The sequence below is a fragment of the Ictidomys tridecemlineatus genome, chromosome 14 (assembly GCF_052094955.1).
Source record: "Ictidomys tridecemlineatus isolate mIctTri1 chromosome 14, mIctTri1.hap1, whole genome shotgun sequence".
NCBI classification, from domain to species: Eukaryota; Metazoa; Chordata; class Mammalia; order Rodentia; family Sciuridae; genus Ictidomys; species Ictidomys tridecemlineatus.
The window spans coordinates 62,764,466-62,778,447 of record NC_135490.1 but is presented as its reverse complement, the minus strand read 5'-3'; the positions used below and the strand labels follow the sequence as shown (position 1 = coordinate 62,778,447).

The 13,982-nt window shown below is 36.4% G+C and overlaps 1 protein-coding gene and 1 pseudogene across 8 annotated transcripts in view; both read left to right on the top strand.

Moving 5' to 3' along the window:
• Nsd3 (nuclear receptor binding SET domain protein 3) overlaps positions 1-13,982 on the top strand; it is a 108,066-nt gene that overhangs the window by 61,990 nt on the left and 32,094 nt on the right. For 7 of the 8 annotated variants that reach the window (XM_040268767.2, XM_021735297.3, XM_021735295.3 and 4 more), the window contains exons 8-12: positions 1,257-1,357; positions 3,418-3,463; positions 6,371-6,501; positions 6,878-7,006; positions 7,952-8,078. In XM_040268767.2, the coding sequence (XP_040124701.1) occupies positions 1,257-1,357; positions 3,418-3,463; positions 6,371-6,501; positions 6,878-7,006; positions 7,952-8,078 (534 nt within the window). Of the gene's footprint in view, positions 1-1,256; positions 1,358-3,417; positions 3,464-4,339; positions 5,593-6,370; positions 6,502-6,877; positions 7,007-7,951; positions 8,079-13,982 lie in introns of those variants that run through there. The other variant, XM_005338388.3, reaches the window with a different exon arrangement.
• On the top strand, positions 8,085-13,188 carry LOC144370454 (protein CutA pseudogene; annotated as a pseudogene).

Genomic DNA, 13,982 nt, shown 5'->3' with positions numbered 1-13,982 from the left:
AATAGCTGCTGTACTGAGGGTCACAGAACAAAATCATCCCTGACTTAGTGTTCTTTCAGTTGTGGTCTTCAGTGTAACTTATTTTTTCCAAAAATAAAGTCCATGTGAGTTTTTAAAATACTGTACTGTTTGAAAATCTTAGTTCTTGTTTTATCATTTATCATTAAAAAGCTTAATAATTCATTTCAAGTTGCTTTCCATTACTGATATTTCTAAAGTATAATTAAAGTCCCTTGATAGTAAAAGCAGTGGTTTGGTTTTGGTCACATTTTGGTGCCTTCCCTGATTTCTCACTATGGTTATTAATAAGGATAGCAAAACTTAGATAAGTACACTAAACACTTAACTGTTTTACCTATAAAATTGATTCAGTCTACTTGTTAGGATACAAAATGTGTACTACTGATTGAATTGGGGGTGGGTGATTACCAGGGATTGAACCCAGGGATGCTTTACCACTGAGCTATCTTCCCAGCCCTTTTTGAGACAGGGTCTCACTAAGTTGCTTAGGGCCTCAGTCATTTGCTGAGGCTGTCCTCAAATTTGCAGTCCTTTTACCATAACCTTCAAGTTACTGGAATTATAGGCATGTACCACTATAATGGACCAGATTATATTTTAAATCAATAATTCCTGGTTTAAACAGGAATTTTCAACCCGAATCTTTAGTCCTTTCATCTCTTCAATTATATTTATTTACACTTTATATTTATTATATTTATAAGCATTTTTACCTGTCCTCAAAATTAAATTGTGCTTCTGCTGTTTTGGTTTGACTTTATAATTTTAAAAAATCCAGCCCCCCCCCCTCGCTTTTTTTTTTTTAAGAGAGAGAGAGAGAGAAATTTTTTTTAAGAGAGAGTGAAAGAGGAGAGAGAGAGAGAGAGAGAATTTTATTATTTTTTAGTTCTCGGCGGACACAACATCTTTGTTGGTATGTGGTGCTGAGGATCGAACCCGGGCCGCAGGCATGCCAGGCGAGCGCGCTACTGCTTGAGCCACATCCCCAGCCCAAGTGCCCCTTTATTTGTATAACAAGTTTCCTTTGTGGATCCCAGTCTTGGCTTACCCACTGTTACAATTATATATATTAAATAATTTTTATAGTCAAGTATTTAACAGTTTTTTCATGATGTATAATTACCCAAAAGTAATGGGTAAGAAAAGCAAAGAATCTTGTTAACTTTTAACTACACAAATATCAAGCCATCCTTAAATGAGTGTTTGTTTGTTTCTGTGTTTAAATCATCTCTTAGGCTCAGTAGAAAAGAAGCAACAGAGAAGATCAATTAGAACTCGTTCTGAATCAGAGAAATCCGCTGAGGTTGTGCCAAAGAAGAAGATCAAAAAGGAGCAGGTTGGCTTCCTACATGTAGAGAGTTAAAACATTATATTTGTAAATGTTGTGGCTTATTTCAATACTTTAAAAGAAAGAGAAACTTCCCCACCCTCTATTTCCTTTCTGGACTGTCTTACACTTCTGCCTGGTGGGGTCCAGTGCACAGTTTTAACATAACCATACCTGTGATTCTGCTTCAAGCATCTTCACAGAAAACAGTCAGGCTTCAGGAAATGGGAAGCCAGTGGTGCAAGACGTTTATAAAAATCCCTCACATTTATTTTGATATTTCTGTTATGAGCAAAATAATTTCATGTTTTCATGATTTTTATTTGGAACCATCATTGAGTTCCCTTTTTGTTATTTTTATTTTTGGTTTAAGATGCTGGTATGTATTTTTTTTAAGCAAATCAAATTAACTTATATTCTTATATTTAAGAAGCAGATAATCATAGATGATCTGGTTTTTCTGTTGATATCATAGATTTTTTGGAATATTATTTTCCCAATGGAATGACACTCACCTGGTAACATATTGTCAGATAAACAATATACAGGTAAAAAGGAAGTACATTTTGACTGAATATGTTCAATTTGTGTAATCAAGCCAGTAATAATATATGTGTTAAATTACCTTCTCAAAGAGATTTTTAGAAACATTTCTCCTTTAAACTCACAATCAGAATTTTCTTAATTTTTTTGAAGAGAAAGAATGTCCATTTTTACAGCCCAGTTCCAATAAGTTTTATAGTTTTTAAAACCATTAAATATGAAAGAGTGTGGACTTTTCTATTTAAAATATTGCCTTTATAATTTTAAACTTCCAAAATTAAAAGCTAACTTTTTGGGTGCTCTATGGTATCATAAGCATGTAAAACAAAATTTTCCAGAATATTTAACTGAAATTTAAATATAATACTTTAATTTATCATATTAACCTTCATTCTTAGGAATTATATTCCAAAAAATCATTCTAAGCTCTTGAAAATTTACCGTATTCATTAACAAAATGAAGTCGTGATTTTGCCACCTGGTTCCCAAAGCCAGTCTGTGACCAGTTAGTTTAAAATTGATAAGCAGAATGAGTACAAAAAATGGGACAAATTGTTAATGCCACTGTGTCATAGTAAGTAGTAGAATAATACCAGTGATTGTTTAGAAGATTTTATATTTGTATGACTAATTGTATCTTATAAAAAGCGTTCTGTTGTATGTTTTTTTAACCTGTTGTAAAAAAAATAAAAAAATTTTTAAAAAGTTTAGAACAATCCTTAAATATTTACAAAATGTGTTTCAACATGCATATTTCACCACATCCTTAAAGAAACATGAAATTCAGTTCATAGCTTAAACAGGAACTCTTCCAAACAGCATCCTTTCTCTAATTCCAATGGTTCAATCCTCAAATTACCACGTGTTTTACATATACATTGGCAGAATAACTTCTGATCTCGCTCTCCTAATGTAGGATCAAGACACTGTTCATAAGACACTCAAGAAAGTGCTTTTGCAATATCACAAACTTATTTTCTTAAGTTTGTACTAGCAGCAAAAGTATTGAGCTTCCAGCTGTATGGAGCCCTGTAGCACTCTCTACAGAGAGGGTCCTGATTCCCAGCAACTTAGCTGTGAGTGCAGGCGCGGAAGGGTCTTAAAGTGGCGTGAGTTACATTAACCTGAGTATCATAGTAAGTAAAAATTTATCCTAACGTCTTTGGGGCGGGAGGGGTTTATAGCAACATCCGGGCTGGTTGCAGAAACAACCCTCTCCTGCCTCCCAGACACTGAGGAAAGTATCTTGTTTTCTTCATATACCAAGGGAATGGTGGGAAAAGACTTTGCTAGAGAGCATGTGGCTGTGTGTTGTCACTTAGTATTAAGCACAGGCAGCTAGGATTTAAATCCTCTCTGACCTTGAGACAGGGAACTTGACCCACAAGATGGGACTGAGTTCAGATTTCAGATAACATTGATCACTCTTCACTACTTAGATTGATGAAAGTGTTATTTTTTTTTTCCCTCTGCAAATTAAAAATCAAAAAATTCCTTGTTAATTCTGGTTTTTTCTGTCCAAACAGGTTGAAACAGTTCCTCAGGCAACAGTGAAGACTGGATTACAGAAAGGTGAGTTAATATTATAGTGTTGCTTTGCATTTCCTGATTAAACCGATTTTTAAGAATTATTTAATTTGTACTTCATGTATTTTGTCTGTCTCTGTAAATCATTGTTGTTGCTCTTCAGTGTGAAATTGCAGTATTCCCCGATGTTTGTGTGTGCGTGTGTGTGACTTTTAGAGTTGATCTTACTCTGTACCTCCACGTGAAAAGTCTTACTTGTTTTTGGTAAATTGGAGAACACCATCTAGCATTGATACTGTTTCCAACTTTTCTCCATAAGATTCTGGGGTTTCACTGGCTTAAAAACTAGGGATGTGACGAATCCAATTTTTTTGGTATTCGACTGAATACCGAATAGTAGCTATTAATGTTTGTCAAACATGGACTATGACAAATCAGACAAAACAACCTGATTGAAAAAAATCTTGCCACATTTATTTTTACAGTGCTGTAAAATCTTTTTGTAAATTAAAATGACCCATAGCATATTTATAGCCACTCTTAGATAACCTTATGTGAATCTATTTGAGATATGCACAAAGTTTAAGAAACCTTAAACTTATATCTGTATTTTCTGTGTGCAATTTGACTACAGTACAAACTCCATAGCATGATTCATGCGTTTTTGGTGAGCTCAAACTGTATTTAATACCTGTAGTTTACTCTGGGCAAATTGCATTATTTAAAATAAATAAATAAAATAAAACACCAGCCTCTCTGCATTCTCGGGGAGAAGTCTGCAGCGATGGTCTCCGTGGAGATCCTCAGCAGAACTGAACAGCCTCTCGGAGGGAACACTGCTTGGCGGAGCTCCAAGAAAAGACATCGCGATCGCTGCGAGATTAGGAGGCCTGATTGCGTTGTGTTTCCACCATTCCACAGGGTCGGCGGACCGGGGAGTGCAGGGCTCTGTCAGATTCAGTGACAGCTCCGTCTCCGCAGCGATTGAGGAAACTGTGGACTGAGATTCCTGTACAATTTCATCCCAGAAACTCCAGACTTGTAGTCTCCATGCAAGATTTCTTTGTCGGCGGCTCGAAAAACAGTTTCTTTGTTTTCGATTTCAATTTTGCCAATCATCATTATTGGCACTCTCCTGCCTGGTTTCTTCTTCAAGACTCTGAACAATTGCTTTAACATTCAAATGATTTTTTTGTTTTTGTTTTTGTTTTTGTTTTTTTGGTCTGAGCTGGATGGGTACAGCTTAAATCATGGGTCCAGCCTAAAAACAACCGTTTAACTTACACTGATCAATTCCAACATGGACTGTTTTTTTGTTTTTTAATAAAGCATCATTAATGCACATCTGCAGGGTTTTGCCAAACAACCCAACCTGTATACATTGCAATCATTAAAAGCTCTTATTTTTTTTAACATTAGTGCCGTTATCATGGAGAACAGCATGACAGCTGTCTTTGGCAGTCTGTCATTTTTCTAGCATTTTCAGAAACTCATCGGAAATGGCGGTACCTGTGTTTCCCTTCGAAAGCCTCTCAGTACAGCACTCCTGTTCCTCTGTTAAACTCCTTGTTAATCCAGTGATCTTTTAGGCCAAGGAAATATTTTGTGGTGGTGTTCTGGGTCCATACACCAGCAATGAAGGAGATAGATTTGTGTACTTGTGTTTTTTAATCAGCGGTAACATGGGCAGGCACCCTCATTTATAGCTGTCAGGAAGCATTCAGTGAAAACCTTGTAGAATGGGATGTGATAACGAGGTTCCAGTAATCTGAGCAGTCTCCCGAGGCCCACATCCTTCACCACAGAACATGGCTATACACCAAGTGCTGCTCCCACTCAGCCTGTTGCGGATCTTCATGGCCTCAGGAGACTTGTCTCTCCCGGGTCTCTTCTGGACTGCACACTTCCACCATAGCTTGCTGGGCTGGTCTAGATGTCTGTTTGTTGTATGGAAATTTTGGGGAAAAAATTCAAAACACAAACTGTGGGTGGAAATATTAACCATCTCCTTGGTTCCTTGGTATTCACCGTGCCTGACCTGCACATTTCATCGTGGCTGTTTCTGTATAGCCTATACTGCATTAGCCCAAGAGATTGTTGCTTTGTAACTTTTTGCACTATTGTTTTGGCTGGATTTGTATTACACACAGTTTTAAAAAAAAAATTCCACACTATTCTCTGCCTTTTTTTTTTACCATATTTATTCCTTTCCGTACAAATTCCACATAGAGGCCTCTCTCATCCAGCTCTTCGTGATTTGGCTGCACTTGAACACTGATTGTCCATTTACAGCCCTCAGCAATGTGCCTCCTAAATGGCATAACATATGTAGATGTGCTGCAGCACTTGTTAATAATGGTCATAATAAATGCCACTTCACCAAGGAAGTCTCAGATGAACAATTATGAACATCCAAAATCTATTTGGGGGGCAATAATCAACTGAATGGCAAAATTCAGGGGAAAATGGCACTATCCGTGTACGAATCGAATACAAATCAAAGATTTGTCACATCCCTAATAAAAACAAGATGGAGATGTCTCTGCGACCATATTTGTAAGCTACACAATGTGTTGGGTTTTATGTCTTTCCCCCTCCAAATTGAATGGTTCTTTGAATTGCTCCAAATCAAACAGCTGTCCTGCAGTTTTGATAGAATTGAATTTCAGGTTGGAATTTAGGCTCTGTTGATTGAAAATAGTGTTAGAGCAGGAGAGCTGATTTAAATGTTTTAAGAGAGCGGTTGTAAATTAAATCACTACCAGAAAGGTCAGAAGCTTATGAAGTTTTGATTTGTGACTTCAGTGTTACAAAGAGAGCTGTGCTTTTTTTTTTTTTTTTTTTCCTTCCCACACTAAAGATGAGTTTGGGGAAAGAAAATATTCTCCCACAAAAAAATTAAAGCAAACTTTAAGTACTGTTTTAGGATTAATTTTGATGTGTTGTATTAAGGTGCCAGCGAGATTTCAGATTCCTGTAAACCTCTAAAGAAAAGGAGTCGCGCCTCAACTGATGTAGAAGTGACTAGTTCTGCATACAGAGACACATCTGACTCCGATTCTAGAGGACTGAGTGATCTTCAGGTAAATATGCTCAAGGCTCTGGGCAAAAAGTTCTTTCTTACTTTGCCAACCAAAGTAACAGTGCTTTTGCTTGACTTATTTAGGGAAATTGGGGAATTTTAAAAGCACTCATAGGGGAAAAAATCAATTTGGTTATTTTGTAATTTGTAAATGTCTTAATTTTGCTGATCTCTTATATAACAGAAACAGTTTGCTTTTTAATTTTAAATGCAGTTTCTTCCAAAATAATAGACATACTGTACATGTGGGGTTTAGAAAGAAAAGAGATTGTGTCAGGATCTCTTTCAGCAGTTCTTAATAGGATTTTCATTGCATCTAACTTCAAGATAATTTTTTGTTTTGTTTCTCTTAAAAATGTGTTATGTTTTCCATATAGGTAGGCTTTGGAAAACAAGTAGATAGCCCTTCAGCTACTGCAGATGCAGATGTTTCTGATGTGCAGTCCATGGATTCAAGTTTGTCTAGAAGAGGTGTTGGAACGAGTAAGAAGGACATTGTGTGTCAGGTAGGCAGGTGACTGATCCTTTGGCTCTAAATAGTTGTGCTCATATTCTGCCAGTAACATACTTAATCTCCTATAGAGACGGCAGGCATTGTTTTTCTAAATTATAATATTACTTTAAAGCTTCAGATCCAAAATCTGTTTCTAGCCATTTTCTTCCCTGATTTGGAATACTTACCATTCACATTCAAGTGTCAATCTTCATTGCGATATTAATTAGAAATAAATGGCAGATGACTGGTTTCAAAAACATTTTCTTAAATTTGAGTTCATATCAACTATTTGTGGGGGGTGTTTACTGGGGATTGAATGCAGGGGCACATAACCACTGAGCCACATCCCCAGCATTTTTTATTTTTTTATTTGTTTGAGATGTGGTCTCACCCAATTACTTAGAGCCTTGCTAAGGCTGGCTTTGAACTTGTGATTCTCCTACCTCAGCCTCCCAAGATGCTGGGATTACAGGCATGTGCCACTGTACTTGGCTTCATATTAACTTTTAAAAAAAATATTTTTATTAGTTATTGATGGTCTTTACTTATTTATTATTTTATATGTGGTGATGAGAATCGAACCCAGTGCCTCACACGTGCTAGGCAAGTGCTCTACCACTGATCTACAATCCCAGCCCCATTTAACTTTTTAAATACATTTTTACCCTTTATGAAAAATACTGTTTTGTCCTATGTCAAAAGTACACAGATCCCAAAGGGAGAATCATAACAAATCAATTATGACTGTTAAACTTTATACCAAATTGAGTCTAGAAGTAGAAGTAGCTGTTTAGTTCAGTGTTTGAAATGCAAATTCTTGGGCCTCACCCTAAGATACAAAATCAGAATCTTTGGGGGAGAGAGAGAAGAACCCAGTGATCTGGGTTTAACAAGCCCTCTGGTTGATTCACATGTCTGCTAAAGTTTAAGAACACTACTTTTTGCCTTACTGCAGATCTGTGAAAGCTCTGGTGACTCTCTGATTCCTTGTGAAGGAGATTGCTACAGACATTTTCACCTAGAGTGCCTGGGATTGACATCAATCCCTGATGGAAAGTTCATCTGCATGGAATGTAAAACTGGTAAGCTTATATGAAAAGATGGTTGGGGAGGAATATGCAGTGGCAACAACTCCCATGACATCCTTTTCTCTTATCACTTTTATCTGGCTCCCTTCCTCCCCTCCCATAGTAATTTAACAAATTAAGACGCCATTCAGTGATTAAGATCCCCAATATCAAAAGAATAATGAAACTTCCTCCTATCATAACATGTATCAAAATATCAAGATGAATTTGTGTTTAATCTGATGAGTTATACAATTGAGTTATTTTTCAGATGGATTGGATGTTTTTGGTGTTTGCTCAATAAATTGGGCTATAGTCCTTTCACCTTATTAGATCAGAATAAGTGCCAAACAAAACCATAACCATGATAATTGTATTTTTAGTGGAAAAATGGAGCTGTCAGAAATTTTTTTTAAATTTGGAATTCACTGTTTATTTCTTATGTCTATACATACTTGTTGGAATAACATGAAAGAAATTTGCTAGTTTATATTTCTTTTCTTTTTTTTAAGAGAGAGAGAGAGAGAGAGAGAGAGAGAGAGAGACAGAGAGAGAGAATTTTTTAATATTTATTTTTTAGTTTTCAGCAGACACAACATCTTTGTTTGTATGTGGTGCTGAGGATCGAACCCGGGCTGCACGCATGCCAGGCGAGCGCGCTACCGCTTGAGCCACATCCCCAGCCCTATATTTCTTTTCTATGTAGCCATTATTTTTAAACTAACAGAAATCAGGAAGTAAGTGTTTAATAAGTAACAAGTGAAAAAACTGGATCCAGGCACAGTGGTGCACACCTGTGTACCAGCTACTCAGGAGACTGAGCAAAGCTAGAGAAGTAGCTGTAGCTCAGTTATAGAATGCTTGCTTGGCTTGTACATGTTTCTGGATTCAAACCCCAGTACAAGGAAGGAAGGAAGGGAAGGATTACTGGAGATAGCATGATAGTGCTTCTAGGAATTGAGTTTATGTGGTCTTTTGGTTTGTGTTTGGTTTTGGTTTGTTTTAACTCTGAGGAACTAAGAGCCAATTATATATCAACTACATGTGATATGCTGATCTTTCCTTTGACTCTTTATTAATAATTTTCCTACACTCCTTTCCCCCTTTTATCTGGATAATCACAGATGTTTTCCTTTTTCATTTGAATGTATGCTTCTAAAATTCTTTTAGACAAAAAGTTGGGTTTTTTTAGTGAACTCTTACTAAATGCTAGGTGCATTTTATCTTTCTCTGTCAGTTGATCCTCGTAATATTATGAAATGAGTACCATTATTATTTCCATTTTGTAGAAAAGGGAAAATGAGAGAGAGTTCATTACCTTGCCCAAAGTTACAAAGGTAGCATATGATGAAGCTGGAATATAAACCTAGGCAATTTGACTCCAGAGTTCTTGCTCTTTTCCATTGCCTTCTGTTGCCTTGGCTAAGTAGAAAGTACATTGCATGTCATATATCCTAACACACATACTCATATATATACACACATTATGTTAGTCTTCTGTCACAGTGATGGAGATACCTAACAAGAACAACCTAGAAGAGGAAACATTTAATTTGGGATCATGGTTTCACAGGTCTCAGTCCTGGTCAACCAACTCCATTGCTCTGGGCCAGAGGCGAGGCAGCACATCATGACAGAAGGGTGCAACAGAGGAAAGCTACCTAGCTCATGACAGCCAGAAAGCAGAAAGAGAGCAAGGCACCAGAGACAAAATATAAACCAAAGCTTGCCCCCCAGTGATCTACTTCCTCCAGCCCTGCTCTCCTTGCCTACAGTTACTACCCCATTAGTCAGTTCAAATTATTAATCTGTTTTAATACACTGATTAGGTTATAGCTCTCATAATCTAATCATTTCACCTCTGAACATTCCTGCATTAAAATAGGAGCTTTTGGGGATATCTCATATACAAACCATAACAAACACACATATAAATTAAACTCCAGAAGCTGTAAAAACTTCATATTTTTCTCTATATAAAATATTTAGTTTATCACATTTAGATATAGTAAAACTTCAGAACAATTTTCCAACTGGCAGCCTTGGGGTTAAATTATCTTCACATTGTTTTGTTTGGCCTTCAGAATGTGTTTTCATTTGGGGGCATGTACTTCTGGTTCCCCAAATTCCACACCATTCTCTTTTTCTAAAACCTGGTTACTCCAGTCATTGTTGTAACCTTCCTGACCCCTTAAGTGTTTAAGTATGCAAATCCTGATTTGAACTACAATAGGAAGGACCACATAACTCATGTTAAAATACTCATAGGACTTCTCTCCATAGTTTAAAATCTAATAGAATTCTGCCAACAAATTGTATGTAACCAGAAGATTGAAAAGTTACACTCCTATTTATGTATGATATGTCAGAATGAATTCTACTGTAACTAATTAGAACCAAAAAAAAAAAAAAAAAAGCAATGGGGGAAAACAAAGGTCATATATAAATTGGCTGTGGTGGTGCAAAACCTTAATCTCAGCCACTCCTCAGTTCAGGGCAAGAGAATTCCAGGTTTAAGGCAGTCTCAGCAACTTAGCAAGACACTGCCTCAAAATAAAATTTAAAAATGGACTCGGGATGTGGCTCAGTATTGAGCACATTCCTAGCATGGGGCAAGGCCCTGGGTTCATTCCTCGGTACCAAACATACACACACACACACAAAAAAAAGTTAAATATGATCTAATTTGGCACATACTTATCTTGAAATTTAAGAGAAATTTTGCTTTAAAAACAAGAAGAGGGCTACTGTCACGTGGTGTGTGCTGTTTTCTTATTACATGCCTGCCACCCAGGCTACTCTGTTTCTGTCCATTCTTTGGATGCCTGTGTTGTTGCCTGTGGCCTCCCACCTTCTGTTGCTACCCCAAGCACTCCTGTCCACAGCCTTGGGAAGCCCCCATCCCAGCCCACACCAGCCTTGGGCTCTAGCTATGTTCCAGGATCAGTTTCTGCAGCCTTTGTCACTTGCTCCAATGACAAGGTCACCAAGGAGATTGCCAGAGCCATGGTGGAGAAGCAGTTAGCAGCTTGCATCAACCTCAGATTATATCCATCTATGAGTGGATGGGAAACATCAAAGGTGACAGTGAGTTACTGATGATGATTAAAACCCAAAGTTCCTTGATCCCAGCCTTGACAGATTTTGTTCATTCTGTGCTTCCTTATGAAGTGGCTGAAGTGATTTCCTTGCCCATGGAGCTGGGGAACTCCCCGTACCTGCACTGAGTGCGCCAGGTCACAGAGTCCGTTTCTGTCTCCAGCACAGTCCTACCAATGATGAGCCCTGTTTCTGTCATGATCCTTTCATTTAAAAAAAAAAAAACAAAAAAAAAAAACAATTCTCTGATTTTCAGGTGATGACTGGACCCCCAATAAATACTGTCTGGTTCTTGCTGAAAATTAAAAACAAAACAAAACAAAATAAGTAGAACAAAATTGAATTTCAAGTTTACCACAAAGCTATAGAATTCAAAACAAAGTGATACTGGCATAGAGAGAGACATATACTAATGAAATAGAATGGAAAATGCAGAAATAAGCACTTGCATATTTAGTCAACTGATTTTTAAACAAGAGTATAAAGACCATTCCGCAGGAAAATTTTCAACATTTTCAAATGATGCTGGAAATATTGTTGGACCTTTACCAGTGTAATAAACAAAAATTAACTCAGTGGATCAAAGATGACAATGTAAGAACTGAAATGCTTAAGAAAAAGCATGGAGGATGGAGCTAGGAAAGTAGCTCAGTTGGTAGAGTGCTTGCCCAGCATGTGCAAAGCCCTGGATTCAACACCTAGCACCATAAAAGAAAAAGAAAACAACAACAACAGAAAAAGCTTTGTGACATTGGATTTAGTGGTGATTTCATGGATATGACACCAATAGTATAGACATCCAAATAAAAATATACAAATTGGACTTCATCTTTTGTACACCAAGTGACAGTACCAACAGAGTAGAGAAGCAAGCCACAGAATGGGAGGAAACATTTGCAAATCATATACCTGGTAGGTGAAACAATTCAAAATTGGGCAAAGAATTTAAGCAAACAACAAACATTTCTTCAAAGATACAAATGGCCAAAAGCACATCAAAATGTTTTCAGCATAATTAGTAATCAGGAACATGCAAATTTAAATCACAATGAGATGCTACTTCACACTCATTAGGATGGCTATTATCAAAAAACAGGAAACAAGTATGGGTCAGGATACAGAGAAATTGGAATCCTGTACATTATTGTTGGGAATATAAAAAGATGTAGCAACTATCAAAAACAGTATAGTAGTTTCTCAAAAAACTAAAAATAGAATTATATGGCCAAGCAATTTCATCTTGGTATATCCTAAGGCATAGAAAGCAGTGACTCTTAACAGGTAGGTATAAACCCGTGTTCATAACAGCATTTTCACCATAGTCAAAAGATAGAAATAGCTCAAATGTTTGTTGATAGATGAATGTATAAACAAAATGTGTTATATACCTACAGAGAGATATTATTATTACTGTTACATTTCTTCATGGTTTGGGGGATCAAAGCACCTTATGCATGCTAGGCAAAAGTTCTACCACTAAGCTACATTGAACCCAACCTAATGAGGAATATTAGTAAGCCTTTAAAAGAAATGAAATTCTGATATATTCAGTGGCATGGATAAACCTTGAAGATATTGTTATGTTACAAAATAATATTGATAAATTTTATTTTTTCAAAGATATTATGCTGAGTAAAATAAGGGAAGCAGAAAGGACAAATATTATATGATTTCATTTATATGAGGTATTTAGAATAAAGTATTAGAGACAGAAATTAAAATAGTACAGCCACGCGCAATGGCACATGCCTATAATCCCAGCCGCTCTAGAGGCTGAAGCAGGAGGATTGCGAGTTCAAAGCCAACCTCAGCAATTTAGCAAGACCCTGAGCAACTTAGTGAGACCCTGTCTCTAAATAAAATACAAGAACAGGCTGGGGATGTGGCTCAGTGGTTAAGTGCCCTTGGGTTCAACCCTCAGTACAAAAAAAGAAAAAGAAGAAGAAATTAAAACAATGCAACAAAGTCATAGGGAGGGAGAAAGGGGAGTTTTTTAACACAGAGTTTCAGTATTTGGTGATGAAAAGTTCTGGAGAGAGAGATAATGGTTGTACAACAATGTAAATGTACTTTAAAGCCATTGAACTACATGTAAAATGATTAAAGTATTAAACTTTATGTGTGTGTATGCATTTTACCACAATTATGAAAAACAAGTGTTCCTTAGTTATGACAAGAAAATTAGTTTGGATACTGATTTCACACATTTCCACCTTATTAAGAGTGAGAACTTGGATTTTTCAAACCAGAAAAACTTTTTTAAAGTTATTTAGGCAGTTTTCCTTTGTTTATCAAAAGATAAGTACATGTAAAAAAGTATTATGCCTAATAAGTTCTTTTTAAAAGTTTACCTACTTAGGTTTTTTTGATTGGTACCTAATTAGTTAGACTACAACTTTCTATTATTTGAGCCACATATGATTTTTAGAAAAAAAGCATTTTTGGTTGTCTTTTTGAGTACAATGTGTAATAGAGATTACAAATAGAGCTCTATACAGATAATTTTACTTATTGATTATTTCTTTTTTTTTTTGGTTTGTTGGTTTGTTTGTTGGTATCAGGAATTGAAACCAGGAAGCTCAAACTTGAGATCCTCCTATTTCAGCCTCCCAAGTCACATGCACCACTGCAACTAGCTATTTAGAGTATTTTATGCATTAGGCAAAGCTGTAAAGTTAAACCTCCTGCCCTTAAAATACTTTTTTTTTTATTTTTAAGACTTCTAAAAGTTACTTTTTTTTCTTTTTTCTAATGTGTGTGTATATGTGTGGTGCTGGGGATAGAATCCAGGGCTTTATACATACTATACAAGTGCTCTAC